Raw genomic sequence first — 14,966 nt, 5'->3', positions numbered from 1 at the left:
AAGGGAATGAATTCGATGAAATTAAACCAATGCTTTACAAGCACATCGAACATGACGAGAAATAAAAATTATAGGAGATCACAAGGCAAACACATAGTCCTATAACAAAAATAAGAATTTATATGACCTATTTAATACTTTTTAAGAATTCAAAGTGTACCTCATTTAATATTATAAGATTGAGATTTGAATTTTAATATTTATAATATTTTTATTTTCGTGTTACATATTTATTTTAAAGTAAAAATATATTTAAAATATTATTTATAAAATATGTGTACTTAATGTATTATTTTTACTAAATTTAAGGAAAAACAATTAGTTCATTAATTATATTTTTATTAAACATCACTATGATCACTATCGTTAAATACTGATTAATAAATTTAAAAAATAAAATAATAATTAAATTTATATTTAATGAAAAAATTATTATTATTATTATGGGATCACAATGCTATAAAGTTTTGAAACATTTAATATAAAAAATGACATGGCAAGTTACTGTAATGGTGTAGGCGTAGGGCACAGCTCATTGACCTTTTAGGGTTGCAGATGACAACACTGCCCTATTTGTAGTACCAAATAGTAAATGAAAAATGTCGAAGAAAATTTTAAAATTTGGATTTGCAGATGGCAAGACTGCCCTATGCAATTAGCCACTTCTAACTCTCATGCAAACCATAGAATTCCTACAACAAATATGCAACACGCTTTTGTAGAAATCATAGTACCCAAACATTGCTGCATGTGATGTGAGTATTTTTGCTTTTATCTTCATTTTCTTTCCTTCTATATTTTCTTTTCTATTCCATGTCTAAGCAATTTAGGCTCCATCTATTTTGTAAAAAATAATTTTAAAAAATAATTTTTTTAAAATTATTTATATTTTTTTGAATTAAAAGATAGTTTTTTGTTTGAATGAATTAATGAAAATATTTTTTGAAAAAATATTTAAAAAATATTAATATAATTATTAAAATATATTGAAATTACTTGTTATTAAAATTATTGAAATTAAAAAATAATTATATTTTAATAATAATATTTAATATTAAAATATTATGTTAATACAAAAAATACTTAAAATAAAACTATTTATTATTCTTTATATTATTTATTAATATATTATAATAATATTTATTAAATAATATAATAGTATAATAATATATATTTATTAATATAATATTATTTGTAAGTAAAATTATGCTTAAAAGTATTACTAAATAGTTATATTCATAAACAGTTATTTTTTGAAAAATATCTTTTTCTTTTTAAATTCATAAGATAATTTCTAAAAAAGTGATCTTATTTTTGCGTTGATCAGTTAGTTTTCTACCAAATAAACACCTAAAAATGATAAAATCATTTTTTTGAAAGTAATTTTTCGCGAAACAAACGGAGTTTTAAAAAATTTTATTTTTTGCAAAAACTTCACAAATAAAAAATATTATTTTATTCATGAGTTTATATTTAATGCACTGTTAATGTATAAATTATATACACTATCAGCGAATCACGTGATAACAACTTATTAATTAGGTGAATCAGATTATATAATACCTTGTTAATGAATAAATTTTTTAAAAAATTTTAGTTTTTGTATATTTATTTTAAAAATTGATATTTACTTACTAATAAAATATTATTATTTGATTTATTAATAGTGTGTAAAATATATATACTAACAATATACCAAATATAAACTCTTTATTCATTAATCTAAATACATACTAAGAACAGACACTAAAATTCAAAAACTCCTATTTCCTTTTGCTATTTATTTCTTATTAACATTCCTTGACAAGTTAAGACTTTCTTTAAAAAATTTTTTTTTCTTCAACAAGACTAAAATATAATATTTAAATTTAATTTAATAATTTTACATATGATATGATGATATAATAATATGATATAAAATAATATAAAAATATAAAAATAATATAATTTAAAACTTTTTACAAAATTATATATAAATTTGATAAAAATTAAAAAATATTTTTATTTAATATATAAATATAAATGATAACATAATAATTTTTATATTTTATGTATTTGATATGAAATTTACACTATACAAATATATGAATTATTGAATCTAAATTAAATTTATTTTTTAAAATTTTCTCATAAGTATGAAATAAAAAAATTTATTTATTTTCAAATTCACCAACTTACCTTACAAAAAAAACCTAATCACTCGATATTACTATCTAGTTTTTTAACAAATACACAACTCTTATTACCATAAATAATTATAACAAATAACCAAAAAATTATTTCTATCCTTATCGCTTTAAAAATGTTACTGATAAAAAAAAAAAAGGAAAATTTCAAATTTCGTTTTTTCTGTGTTAAGAAAGAAACTTGGATGATAGGATCCTTTTTCAAAACCCAACTTTTTTCTCTTTCTCCCTCCCTCTCTCCCCAATAAATCAACCCTCCACTCCCACACCTGAATCCTACCATTTTCCTCTCCGTCCCAAAACAACCAAAATCCACTTTTTTTTTTTTTTTTTGCCTCTGCTATTTCCTCTCCCAACAATGGCAGCATCAAAATTCTCTCTTGCTTTGATCCTTGTCATTCTCTCAGTGTGGGCCGTTAATGCTGCCCATCACCAAGCGGCGGCGGCGCCATCCCCTTCTTCTGCCTCCGTGGATTGCTCGTCTCTGATCTTGAACATGGCGGATTGTTTGTCATTTGTGTCAAGTGGAAGTGAGGTGTCGAAGCCGGAAGGGACATGTTGCAATGGCTTGAAAACTGTGCTGAAGGCAGACCCCGAGTGTTTGTGTGAGGCTTTTGAGAGCAGTGCTTCTTTAGGTGTTACTCTGAATATCACCAAGGCCTTGACTTTGCCTGCTGTTTGCAAAGTCTCTGCTCCTTCTGCCACCAATTGCTCAAGTGAGTGACTTGCTTTTCTTTCTCTTTTTTCGCAGCCCATTTTGTAGTGGAAAATGTGGTTTAATTTTTGTTCAAGATTTTGTTTGAGAAGGGAGTTTTCAATTGCATGGGTGTTTAAAGGGGTGGGTTTTGCTGCTTGTTTATGACATAAATTGGGGAATCTTTACCAAAGTTGTAACCCTTTTGAGTGTCTTGATGGCAGTAAATTTCGCTCCTGCGCCAGTCATTTTTGTTGTATATTTTCCTCCGGTGCCTTTTCAATTTTCATGCATTAATTCATTAAATTAATTAACAAGGAAAAAAGAGAAAGAGAAAATGAACAGGATTTTGGGTTTAGAACTGATGACTAATAGTGTGGGTCCTTCTTTGGCAGTATCTCTCTCTCCTGCTGCAGCTCCAGGTACGTTCTGGTCTTTATCTTGACAGAGATACGCGGCTGTTGTTTCTCACTTTGTTTGACTTTCAATGCCCTTTTTCAAAAATATTCTCCAGCGAATGCCAAATCCAACTTTAATCTTAATTTTAAAATAAATCTCTTGTATAACATCATAATCCTTTCAGAACTAAAACAGTCAAACCTTTAATTGGAGTTCTCTTGCCCTTTTTTATGACCGTTCTTTCACCCTAGCATTCACAACCTTGACTTTCAATTCCCTGCCAAATTTGTAGGTGTCCAACCATCAACAACAGCAGCTGCCCCCACAGCATTATCAGGAGCAAATGAGGTAGCACCGGCACCAGCTCCCGCTATCTCAGGCTGTCCAGTGCTTTCTGTTTCAATCGGATCTCTTTTCCTAGGCCTCATTATTATGTTAGTCTCTGGGTACTAGGTTAACTGTCAGTAATATTTTGATTGGAGGGCGAGGTATTCATATGAGAGAACATTTTGATATTTAGTTTGTTCGTGGGGGTTATCCTGATTATCATCTTAATTTTAGTTTCCCTTTTGTTTCGTCGTGTGGCTCGAGTAGATAGCATTCATTTTGTGGGTCACTGGAAACTCTGTTTTGGGCTTTTTAACCATCCTTTCTGATGATATTTAGTGGTATTCTCAATTCTGTTTTTGTCTCCTCATTTTTATTTCTAATTTTCTATGCTTAGTTGAGAGAGTTGTTGATTCGGAAAGGCACTCCCCCATATGCTTCTGTTCTGTCATCAGAACATCATTTGGTGTTTAGACGGCACTGCAACATCAGGATGTCACCTTCCATATGGGATTTTCCTGTTGCTTCAGGTTTTGCCCGCTTGTCTCGTCTTTCTCTTATGGTATGCTTGAACCTTCCTTTTTGCAAAGAGATTTGTTGGTTTTGATCCGTCGTGAAAAAATTGACATATCTCAACCTTTTGGCCTAAAGTCAAAGATTGTGAGAAGTTTACAGCCTAAAAAAACCCGTTTTACATTGAGAGCGTCTATGGATTGTTCAATGTTTAGGATTTCTTTTTTCTCGTGTGAAGGTACTCTTTAGACTTTGCACTGACATTGCACAAAGCCTTCGATGGGCTGGCTGTGAATGTGATGGGGTATTAGACTATTAGTTGTGTCAAACAGAAAAGGAAAAGAGGAATATGCATTTAATTCGACGAGAAAATACTTAATTGTGCACATGGTAGAATAACCAACGTGGAAGGCCTCTCTGCCTTCGCAATTGTTTGCATCCTCGTGATCTCATCTACCTCGGACTGGTAGTTGAATTCTCATAAAGGATCTCACAGCAAAGCCATCCATTATCATAATCAAATATTCGGATAACCTGCTAAACTGCCTTTCGCTATTGGGGCAACTCTCACATTCTTTATTTATTTATTTATTTATTGACTAGAGTGAGGTTACCAACTTTCTTTCTTTGGTGTATATGGCCAGTATATGTCCAAAATCACTAAATATAAATTGCGTGCCGTTTTTCCTTATTTTGGTTTGGGTTTGGAATGCTTTTAATGGATTTTGGGTTTGCTTTGAAGCTTTTCAGTTAACGTTGTGAGATTGAGTTTTTTCTTTAAATAGTAAAATTTACAAAGAAAATTCTGATTTCTTTTCAAGGGGTTAGCATATAAGACAACTCAGTTGTACGTGTGTGATAGAAAACATCAACAAGCTTCACTACCTCGATTGACTAAAACTCAGAATGAGAATAACGTGGAAAAAGATAACACCAACGCTCCATGAAGGAAAACTGGATAATGATAAAGAAATTTACACTTCAGCAAACTTGCTGAATCACCCCACCTGTTCACTGTTCACCCCCAAGCTTATTTCCCTTTTTCATATGAGCTCTCCTTCAAACCTTGGTTCATGTAAGCTTTGTTATCGAGCCATATTGAATATCACCAACTTTGAATTAGTTTGACAAGTACATGAACACATTACTTTTATGGTTCTAATTCCATCTTTGGAGAACATGTTAGCACTGCATCTGCCACAGTGAGGAAGATCCTATCCTCCCCTATCATCTCAGGAAACTTTGAGGCATGGAGCTTGTCAACCACAACTGGCCCTGGATTTGCTAAAACAAGCTGCAGAAAGAAGAATGCAGAAAACCTGAGATAATAATCCATGATGCATAAGCATAATACTAATATATTGTTATATGCCTTTCATTAATGTCCTAAATTTCTTCAATAAATATAATTTTGCCTTTCAAAAAGAAAAAAAAAACTCACAGAATGGAAGTTAAATAAAACCAAAATTTATTCCATCCTTGAGTTCAAAGTTGAGGTGATTTTACGGTAGGTTACCTTAACATCCCTCTTCTCAAGACTTCTGAACAACTCTTCCAGCGCATGGATGCCACTAGTGTCAATGTCAGTCACAGCTGTAAGAATATAAGTCATAAGAAAGAATTCTTTTGGCAAGCTTGATGACCCCAAAAAGAAAAAAAAAATGAATGAGGAAAATTGAACATAGCTTACGTGACATTTCAACAATCAAATACTGAATTCTGGGTTGGGAATTTTCTTTCAGTTGTTCTTCTTCGTCAGCCAGCCATCTCAAAATCCTGCAAGAAATTTAGACTTGGACATTTAGAATGATTTATCTGAACTTCTTTTGGGGTTTTAGGTTCATATAACAAGCTTCTAATCCTATTGATATACTGCAATTTCACTCAGCATACGACTTATATTTCTCTGACCTTAACCCCAAATATATATATATATATATATATATATATATATGTTGATGCCTGAACCATGTTTACTTTCTTTTAGTACTTAGGATAACCAAGAGGGAGATTCTAATGTGGACAAACTGGTCATACCTTTCTTTTACATAGTTGGAGTTGGAAAAGTAAATTGCAGAATCAACTCTAACAATGAGGATGCCAGGAACTTTTGTTGCATCTGGATATTGGAGGATGTTCCTGTAAACAGTAGTCCTTGGAAGGTTTCCAAGAATTGCTGTGCGAGGTCTTGTAACTTGTAAGAGGATTTTCGCAAACGATATTGAAACCTTTTAACAACAAGAAAATAGATATTTAGTGGATATATGTGGCAAATCAAAACTTAAAAATATGTCAAGAATCTCCTTAAATTCTCACCGCAATTAGAAGGCCTATCTCAACAGAAGAGAAAACTACCCCAAAGAAGGCTCCCATACAGGCAACAAAATCAAATTTATCGATCTTCCATATTAGAGTTACTGCTTCAATGTCGATTAAGCCAATCACAGCCGATATAATAATAGAAGCAAGTATTGCATTTGGAGTGTACTTGAACAGAGGAGTGATGAGTTCCAGAGTTAGTAGCACAACACAGGACATTACTATATTAGACACAGCTGTATGGCATCCGGCCATGTAATTTACTGCTGAGCGAGAGAAAGACCCTGCATGAGCATTTAGATGATAAATATTAGAATGATTTATTTTGTATATAAATAGAAATGAGGTAATGAATCACACTGGATGCGCCTTTCAGTTTTCACACCTGTAGCCACATAACAAGATGTCATCGAACCAACAATATTCATTGTTCCTAATGCTACCATTTCTTTGTTTCCATCCAAGTGGTAGTCCTTCATGGAAGCAAATGTTCTTCCAATTGCTACAGCTTCCTAAAGAGAGAATATTTGGCTTTAGATAAAAGATATAATGACTAGAATCATTTTCTGAGAAATCAAGAAATAAGGTGCTGAATATGCATACCGTCAATGCTATAATACCCGCTACTACCCCTATCCTGAAACCTTTGGCAAGATATTCTCCAGAGAAAAATATTTCATCCACAGACGGTGGGTTGATGCCCTTTCTGATATGTTTTACCTAAATATAACATTGTGAATATGAATCTTCATTTCTTTTCCTTTATATAAGATGAAGTTTGGAAACAATCATACAGAAAAAGGAGATGCATACAATCTGAACACCATGTTTGTCAGCACGTGTGATGTACACAAAAAAGGTGGAGAGGACAACAGAGATCAATGGAGCAATTGCTGGCACCCAGAATAGTTTCTTCTTCTTTTTTCCCTGCTCCATTTTATACAGTATCATTAGATTACATGAAAAACTTTCTACATATAGGCGATGAAAGGAAAAAATTCGATCTTACAATGTATTTTGCAACCAAGAGGAAGGTCAGGAAGGACACTCCTATTAGTATAGTTTGCCAATTCCACTGTAAAACAGATTAGACCATAAGATTAGCCAAATTCAAACATGTTTCATGCCACAAAACTAAGGAATCTCAAAAGTAAGATAGCAATCACTTACATCATGATGTACTGAACTCCACACTGAGCGCATGACAGAGACAATATCAGTATTCTTTGTGAACTTTTTTATTCCAAGTAGACCTTTAAGTTGTTGAAGGGCAATGGTGATAGCAGCACCAGCCATAAAGCCAACTATGGCAGCATGGGATAGGAAGTCTATCAAGAACCCCAACCTGTAAGCAATCACACCAACCATAAGCATGATATATATACCCAGAAATTCCACTGAATGATGATAAATTCAAAGGATAGAGTAAATGAGATATTTGATAAGTCAGTTGAGATGAAAGAAGGAAATTGATTATCTTTCATAAGACGTTGGCCATATACCTGAAAAGTCCAAGTGTGACCTGAGTGATGCCAGCAAAGAATGTAGCAGTGAATGCAAGGCGTCGGTAGTCAACTGGATTATTAGATGAGTCAATCTCGTTCTGCAGGAGACTGCCAAGCAAGAGAGACACCACAGCTACTGGTCCAATAGCAATATCCCGCGAGCTTCCCATGAATGCATAAACAAGAGGTGGAACGAAGCTACTATCTGTGATGCAATTGAAATTAAGTTCCTCAAATCAGTAAGTATGATTCCCACCCACCCCACCTCTCCCCCCCACCCCCCCCCCCCCCCAAAAAAAAAAAAAAAAAAAAAAAAGGCAATCTTGATAAATGGATAGAGGCTTACATAACCCATATTGGGGTTCCAGATTGGCAAGCTTTGCATACCCAATATCCTGATTTAAAATTGAAAAATATTAGAAACACAAAGCAAAAAATGAAAATTTCAACTAAATTATCTCACAGATCACGAATACCTGTGGAATGCAAAGACTTGCAATAGTAAGTCCAGCAATCAAGTCTCCTTTGAATTTAGAAAGACTATAGTGCCTTCCCCATTCAAAAATAGGAAAAACCGCTTGGAAGCCTAGTACAAACTTTCTAGACCTTGGTTGGTCCTTAAAATGGCGTAAAGGATCATCTGCAAAGAAAGTTTCCTTCACAGTGCCTGCAATTTCTTTCAGCAGGTTTTGCTTAGGAGGTACTCCCACCTTGTGAACGTATGGCAAATTCTCTGAATTAAGATGCGATGAAGAAACGCTAACAATATCCATCTCCTTGTAGCCAAGCTCATCAGTGACACGGTGACTCATTCTGTCTAAAGAATAGTTTATAACCTACACAATTTTAAGTAGATATCATAAGAAGAAGTGTAAAGAAAAACACTAGTTGCCTGGAACAAAACAGATCAAAAGTCAGCTGAAATAGTTGAAAGATAATTATAACATGTTTCTCTTTCTGAGAAGTATCATAGTGAACTCAAAGGGACAAATGCATGTGAAATCAGAGACTAAAGAAAAGACACTACCTTAAAAGTCAGTGTTGATCAACGAAGCTAATTGATGACCATAACAGTGAAAGACAAAAGAGCCAAACGAGATCTAAAGTATGTCTGCATTGGAAAGAAAAAAGGGGACAGTTCCCATTTATATGAGTGCAAGGAGCAATATTTGTCAACTATTTCATGTCAAAAGGAGGCTTCTTATCAGTTATAAAAAATGTATCTAGCTCTCATCTATTCTACACACATAAGTCCTCACAAGTTGATTATATGAATTAGGTTAAATTCCTTAAACAAATGACACTTAAGAATTGTTTTTGTATTGTTTGAACTTTGAAATTAATGATACATGTTGAATCATTAATTTCATTATCATCATAAACTATACTTTGATTAAGTGTTGACATTGGGAATTGGCGTCCATTTGTTGAGGCCAAAAGTCATATATAGCCAACTTATCCCATATTTCCCTCTGCTACAAACCTTAAACATTACTTTAAAGTAGTTAATGTATTCAATTTGTGAATTCTTTACAGGATAGTTGTGTATATTTAATTTCTGATTTGAACAAGCAAAAAAGATTAGATGCAATTTCCATTCTCAGCGCTCAACCATCCTAAGTGCATTCGCCTTTTTCAGAAATTCATTCTGTTGTGAAGCGTATCTACTAGAAAAATATCTGCACAGCAACTTGGCCAATTTTCGTTTTCCAGAAAAGCAAGGTTAATTATTCCAGTAAAACAGATGATCAATTAAATTAATATTGTCCTACGCAACAGACTGGTGAAAAAACACAAGAAACAGACAGCTCCCTTGACTGCAATTTACTCAAACAGGGAAAAAAGTGAAAGTGGGGTTTAGAGTTTGCTTTGCAAAAGGCAATCATAAAAGGAATAATATGAACTCTGGAGCCTGGAGTTGGACACAACTACAACCCCACATTCTCAAAAAAGTAAAAAGCACCCATATTAAAAAAAAAAAAAAAAAGGCTTTTAGGATTTGGTCTTTTCAGTTCTGTTTCGGAACCAACAATAAAAAGTATTCCAGAAGATGGTTCATCTCATTCAACTTGGACTTCAAAAAAAAAAAAAAAAAGCACTTATCATGACCACCATCCATAGTGAAATCATCTTACAAAAAAAAACCCATTAATGATAAAAAAAAAATGAATGGCAAAGTCAAACGATTGTGGCTTGCAAAGGAGTTTACTTACAATTTACAAAGGTTGCGTTTACGCGGTGGCAATGCGGCTTCACGTTATCATCATCATCAACATCATGTGCAGCCTTTTGTTGGGATTCCGCTTTATATATATTATTGTGTCAATGGAGAGATAATGAGGAATAGCAATAGAGGTTGAAGATTAAAGGATGTCTAGATTCGTTGAATCTCTGGGAGGGAGACTTGAATTGTTATTTCCTTTTTCTTTTATTTTTTTCTCTGTTTTTTTCTTTTTTATTTTCCTTCTTGTTCGGAAGCTAAGAGATGTTTGTTTTTTTGTGAATATATAACTCCTGGGAACGGAAAGAAAACACGAACGACCTTTCCATTTATTAAGAAATTATTAAAAAAAAAACAATTGAATAATTAGAATATACTTATTTCAAATTGAGAATGCACGGCCAAATATTACGTGATTGGTTAGTATAATGTTGATCCTTAATTGTAATTATTAAAATTTAAATTTTGATAATTTTAAATATAAAAAAATTTGTAAGTACCTGAATTTTAATTTATATATTGAAAAAAAGAGTTGAGAAGAATATATAAAAATATTTTTTTTTCTTGATTACAATTCTTTTATCATATTATTTAAAAACTTATAGGTGATCAGCTTGAAATTAATAGAATTGAAGCATATTTCGGAAGATTATGTTATTGGAAATCTTTGTATAGCTTTAGACTTGAGTGATTATTTTTTATTTATAATTCTTTATATGATTCTTTGTATACTAATCACATTGGCTTACATAATCTTGATGTAGTAGTATTTTCGCATTTTCTTGATTAATGAAATCTTTTTATTTATATAAAAATTAGTCCATAATGAGGAAGAAAAGAAGAATTAAAATACAAATTGGAAAGAAAAATTAGAGATGCAGGCAATGAAAAACGGAGTTGTTTAAAAGTTTTTTAAATAAAGGTTAAAATTGATTAAAAGAAAATTTTAATTTGTGATTATATATATGAAATTTGTAAGTATTGATATTTAAATTTAAGATATATTAGATGATATTTTTTAAATATAATTATACGAATCAAATGAAATATGTTTCTAATTAAAATATACATGATCTTTATTATAATTCCAAAATTAAACCACTATTTTATCATCAAAATTATTGAATTTTGATCAAGAACTAAAAGAAATTTAATACATTAGAAAAATATCTAGGATATATACAAACTTCAAAATCAAAATTTGAATAGATAAAGTGATCTTTATCAAATTTTATATAAAAATATTGCATTAAAATTAAACCATGATATTAAACTAATTCTTAATAGATTATTACTGAATGCATTATCTCATTGGCTTTTTTTTTTTGTTTTTTATAATGTCAAATTACAAACGTAAGAGATTGATTTGTTAATAATAATATTGTTTGATCGTAAAATATTAAATTTTTAATTTTTAAAAATTACAAATATTTAAAAGAATTGACATATTTATCTTTTGTCAATTCTCACACGAAACAACCTTGACCTGAACATAGCATGAAATCTTGGCCAAATTCCATGCATATAATCACAAGTTAAAATATATTAAAAAAAAATCAAAATCAAATTAAATGCGGTTTCTTCTCTGGTCTTCGAGTTCTAATCTTCCATTGATTTAATCGATCAATGTACATACTTGTCGTAATAATTTTGAGATTGTCAGACGTAAAAAAATTTTAAAATCAAAATAAATAAAAGAATCATTATCAATTTTTGTTAAGATGTGATTGATTACCTAAAAGCTTATATTTTTAATAAAACTATAAAAACGAATTTAAAATTTATCAAAATGATAAATTTTGATCTACAAAAGATTAGGTTGAGTCTGAGAGTCGGTTACGTGTGGAGAATGATTAGTACCCCCACAACACTCATAAATTGGTATCATTTAATTATGCGCTATTTTTTATGTTAGATAAAAATGATTTCAATTTAAAATTTAACACTAATTCCCTTCATTTGGAAAAACAAAAATTTGCTAAAGCTTTTTATTTAAAAATATTGAGAAAATCTTAAAGTTAAAGAATTATTTTAAAATTCTTCAACATCTAGGTAGAATTTAAAATAACTCTTTTCACTTAAGATTTAATATGATAAACCTTAAAATGAAATAACAGTCTTTATAGAATATAATTGTTAGTGACTCTCCATCATCTACGCAGAGTACTAAGAATTATTTCCTTCAGAATGTTATTTTTATTTTATTTTATAATAGGACAATTTTTTTTAAATGTATTATTCTTTTTTTATTATAAAATATTTTATCATTAAATAGTAAATAAAAATTAAAGAGAGAATAATGATAACACGCTAACGTATGTAAGCTAATGAATGTTATGTAAAAAGAAATGTAATTTAAAAGTTGAGTTCTTAAGTATAATGAGACCACCCTGACTCTCCAATATCTAGGCAGAGCTTAGATGTGACTGTTTATATTTAAAAATCCAATTTACTATTATACTTTTTATTTATTAATCTTATTATTAATGCGAATTAAGAACTTGTGTGAAAAAACTTAACGAAGTAAAGTTTCCTAAACAACCCATTATTTAGGCGGTATTTGGGAACAAATTACTTCAAATGAGATTTTCACATGTGTCCTTAGGATTTTCAAAATGTTTTGAGTAAGGGCTTGAGTAGAGGTTTTAAAGGTTAGGGTTTCAAGATTTTGAAGATTCAGATTTTAAGATTTTGGGTTGAGTTTTGAGGGTTTTAGGGTTTGGTTTTAAGCTTTAGAGGGTTTTAAGGCTTGGATTTTAAGGTATGGAAGGTTTAGGATTTTGATTTTAGAGTTTGGAGATTTTAGGGTTTTGGTTTTAAAAATTGATGTTTGGGGTTTTGATTTAAGAATTTGGATTTTAGGGATTTGGATTTAAGGGGTTTGGATTTAAGAATTAATGTTTAAGGTTTCGTTTTTAAGAAAATGCAAACATCTCTAAAAATCATCAACATCTAGGTGGATTTTCGAAGCAAGTTCGATTCTAGCGATTTTTTAAAATTAATCAAAAATTTTTTATATATTTTTTTAATGAAAATTTATTAATAATAATTTTTCAACATCTAGCGAAATTATTTTTAGAATTATTTTTAGGAATATGTTTTATTCCTTCGAACATCTAGGTACGAAAAATAAGAAAATTTATTATTATTATTATTATTATTATTATTATTAAGCATTTTTAATATATATTTTTAATTATTATCTTACTTGATTTCATTTTTATTATTATTAAAATAATTAAATATTTATCCTAACAAATTTAAAAATTTATCATGCATAAATATAAAAAATACTTAAAATAACAAAAAAAATAATATATAAAAAAATAAATTTTTTTTACCTGAACCGGACCAGTCAACGGTCCGATCCACGACAGTTCGGTTGGATCGAAAAGGGTTTAGTTCGACGTGCGGTTCGGTTGAGCCGATTGAGGAGTGGTTTGGGTCGGTTTAAGGAGTGGTTCGGTCCAGTCTGGTCAAACCGATTCAGATTTGCTGAGGAGTCGGGTTGTCGGGTCAGTTGCGTGGACCCCGGGTCGGGTCCGAGTCCACTCGCGGATCCTCCCCTACCGAAACGATGTCGTTTTGAGCTGTTTAATTTTCTATATAAACCTCAAAAAAAATTTTTGTTCATTTCTTTTTCTACTCGAAAAAAAAAATCTCCCCGGTCTGAAAATGCTCTTTGGCTCCGATTGGAGTCCGGTGTTGTGCCGCTTCGCCAACCGTCGTTGGGTCATCGCCGGTGATCAAAAAATTTTTAGAATTCACCAAAATGCCCTTATTAACCCCCTGAGCTCGGATCTGCTATCTTTTTCATGAAAAAAAAGCCTCAATCGACGTAGATCGAGGTTTGAAGATTTTTGTTTCTTCTCTTTTTTCTTTTCTTTCTTTTTTTTTTTTTTGTAAACTGAAGACTGATATGATTTTTTTGTTCTTGCAGAGAGCTTCGATGCTGAGGTTCCTCATTGCGGGGAGGACTGTGTTTGTCTTTTTGTTTTTGTTTTTCTATTTTTTTTGTTGATGTGGGTTCTATTTGGGGTTGTTGAAGGAAAATGTTTGGCTTGGTGTTTGGGCTCGAAATGAGAGGGTGCTGAGGGTAGTATGTCTGGAGGTTTCAAAGATCTGTTCGAAGGTTTTCGAGAGGGGGTGTCCGGGAGAGGCTGAAAAGAGAAACGTTGGGAGCTTTATAGGGCTGAAAATGGTGGTAGCCAATGGAGCACACGTTTGGCGAGGTATGAGTGTGATAGTAGGGTAAGGTTGATGGTTTTAAACAGTTGGGGCAAGTGAAGTGCAGGGGCTCCGATGGGATTGGGGATGGTGGTGACAGGGTGAATGGCAGTGGTGGCGTGTAAGGCACCACTGCCATCCTGATTTTTCTCTTTTTTTTTTATCAGTTTCACTTTTATTTTTATTTTTTTATATTAATTAAATCAATATTATTATTATTATTATTAAATTAAAGATTGGAAATGATAGATCCGGATAAAATTTAGTGTCTACAGCTGCCCCTTTTTGTACGTTTACTGAGAATCAATAATAGGACAAAGATAAAGATAACGATTTTGTCCAAAGCTAGCTAAATGACTTTTCTAATTAATTTAAAAGATTGAACCATGAATTAAGGGGAAAAGAACAATTGAGATGATATCGCGAATTAAAAAATGATAGAGATAAAATGATTGGGATTAAAAATGTGAGTCAAAAAATAAGGACGACTGGGATTAAACCGCAAGTGAGAAAAATAAAAGTGACTAGGATTAAACTACAAGTCAGGAAAATAAAAGCGACTGAGATTAAATCAC

The 14,966-nt window shown here is 31.4% G+C and overlaps 2 protein-coding genes across 3 annotated transcripts; one reads left to right on the top strand and one right to left on the bottom strand.

The window, feature by feature from the left end:
• The first annotated feature begins 2,395 nt into the window (after positions 1-2,395).
• LOC111298644 (non-specific lipid transfer protein GPI-anchored 31-like) lies at positions 2,396-3,957 on the top strand. Its single transcript, XM_022893369.2, has 3 exons — positions 2,396-2,902; positions 3,276-3,302; positions 3,572-3,957. Exons 1-3 carry the CDS (start codon positions 2,545-2,547, stop codon positions 3,730-3,732), a joined length of 546 nt encoding a protein of 181 aa, XP_022749104.2. The 5' UTR covers positions 2,396-2,544; the 3' UTR covers positions 3,733-3,957.
• A 1,090-nt stretch (positions 3,958-5,047) lies between these two features.
• LOC111295092 (sulfate transporter 1.2-like) lies at positions 5,048-10,226 on the bottom strand. Of its 2 annotated transcripts, XM_022888461.2 has the most exons (15): positions 10,157-10,226; positions 8,971-9,054; positions 8,420-8,779; positions 8,290-8,338; positions 7,941-8,148; positions 7,609-7,783; positions 7,448-7,513; positions 7,252-7,365; positions 7,042-7,158; positions 6,824-6,950; positions 6,436-6,722; positions 6,157-6,347; positions 5,810-5,895; positions 5,636-5,712; positions 5,048-5,413 (listed from the first exon to the last, which is right to left on the bottom strand). In XM_022888461.2, exons 3-15 carry the CDS (start codon positions 8,753-8,755, stop codon positions 5,270-5,272), a joined length of 1,977 nt encoding a protein of 658 aa, XP_022744196.2. In that variant the 5' UTR covers positions 8,756-8,779; positions 8,971-9,054; positions 10,157-10,226; the 3' UTR covers positions 5,048-5,269. The 2 variants fall into 2 exon arrangements, with proteins under 2 accessions (XP_022744196.2, XP_022744212.2); XM_022888477.2 differs by lacking the exon at positions 8,971-9,054.
• Between the last annotated feature and the right edge of the window lie 4,740 nt (positions 10,227-14,966).

This window comes from Durio zibethinus, chromosome 16 (assembly GCF_047325235.1).
Source record: "Durio zibethinus cultivar Kanyao isolate XHJ-2024 chromosome 16, ASM4732523v1, whole genome shotgun sequence".
Lineage (NCBI taxonomy): Eukaryota > Viridiplantae > Streptophyta > Magnoliopsida > Malvales > Malvaceae > Durio > Durio zibethinus.
Note: the sequence above shows the minus strand (reverse complement) of the source record. Positions and strands in the feature narration are given on the sequence as shown.

Excerpts from the sequence above, each read along its gene's own strand:
- LOC111295092 (XM_022888461.2), bottom strand. The coding sequence starts at position 8,755 with ATGAGTCACCGTGTCACTGATGAGCTTGGCTACAAGGAGATGGATATT. Across the intron at positions 8,339-8,419 it reads CAAGTCTTTGCATTCCACAG|GATATTGGGTATGCAAAGCT; the intron begins GTATTCGTGATC and ends ATTTTAAATCAG. Across the intron at positions 5,896-6,156 it reads TCCAACTATGTAAAAGAAAG|GATTTTGAGATGGCTGGCTG; the intron begins GTATGACCAGTT and ends AATTTCTTGCAG.
- LOC111298644 (XM_022893369.2), top strand. The coding sequence starts at position 2,545 with ATGGCAGCATCAAAATTCTCTCTTGCTTTGATCCTTGTCATTCTCTCA. Across the intron at positions 2,903-3,275 it reads TTCTGCCACCAATTGCTCAA|TATCTCTCTCTCCTGCTGCA; the intron begins GTGAGTGACTTG and ends CTTCTTTGGCAG. Across the intron at positions 3,303-3,571 it reads CTCTCCTGCTGCAGCTCCAG|GTGTCCAACCATCAACAACA; the intron begins GTACGTTCTGGT and ends CCAAATTTGTAG.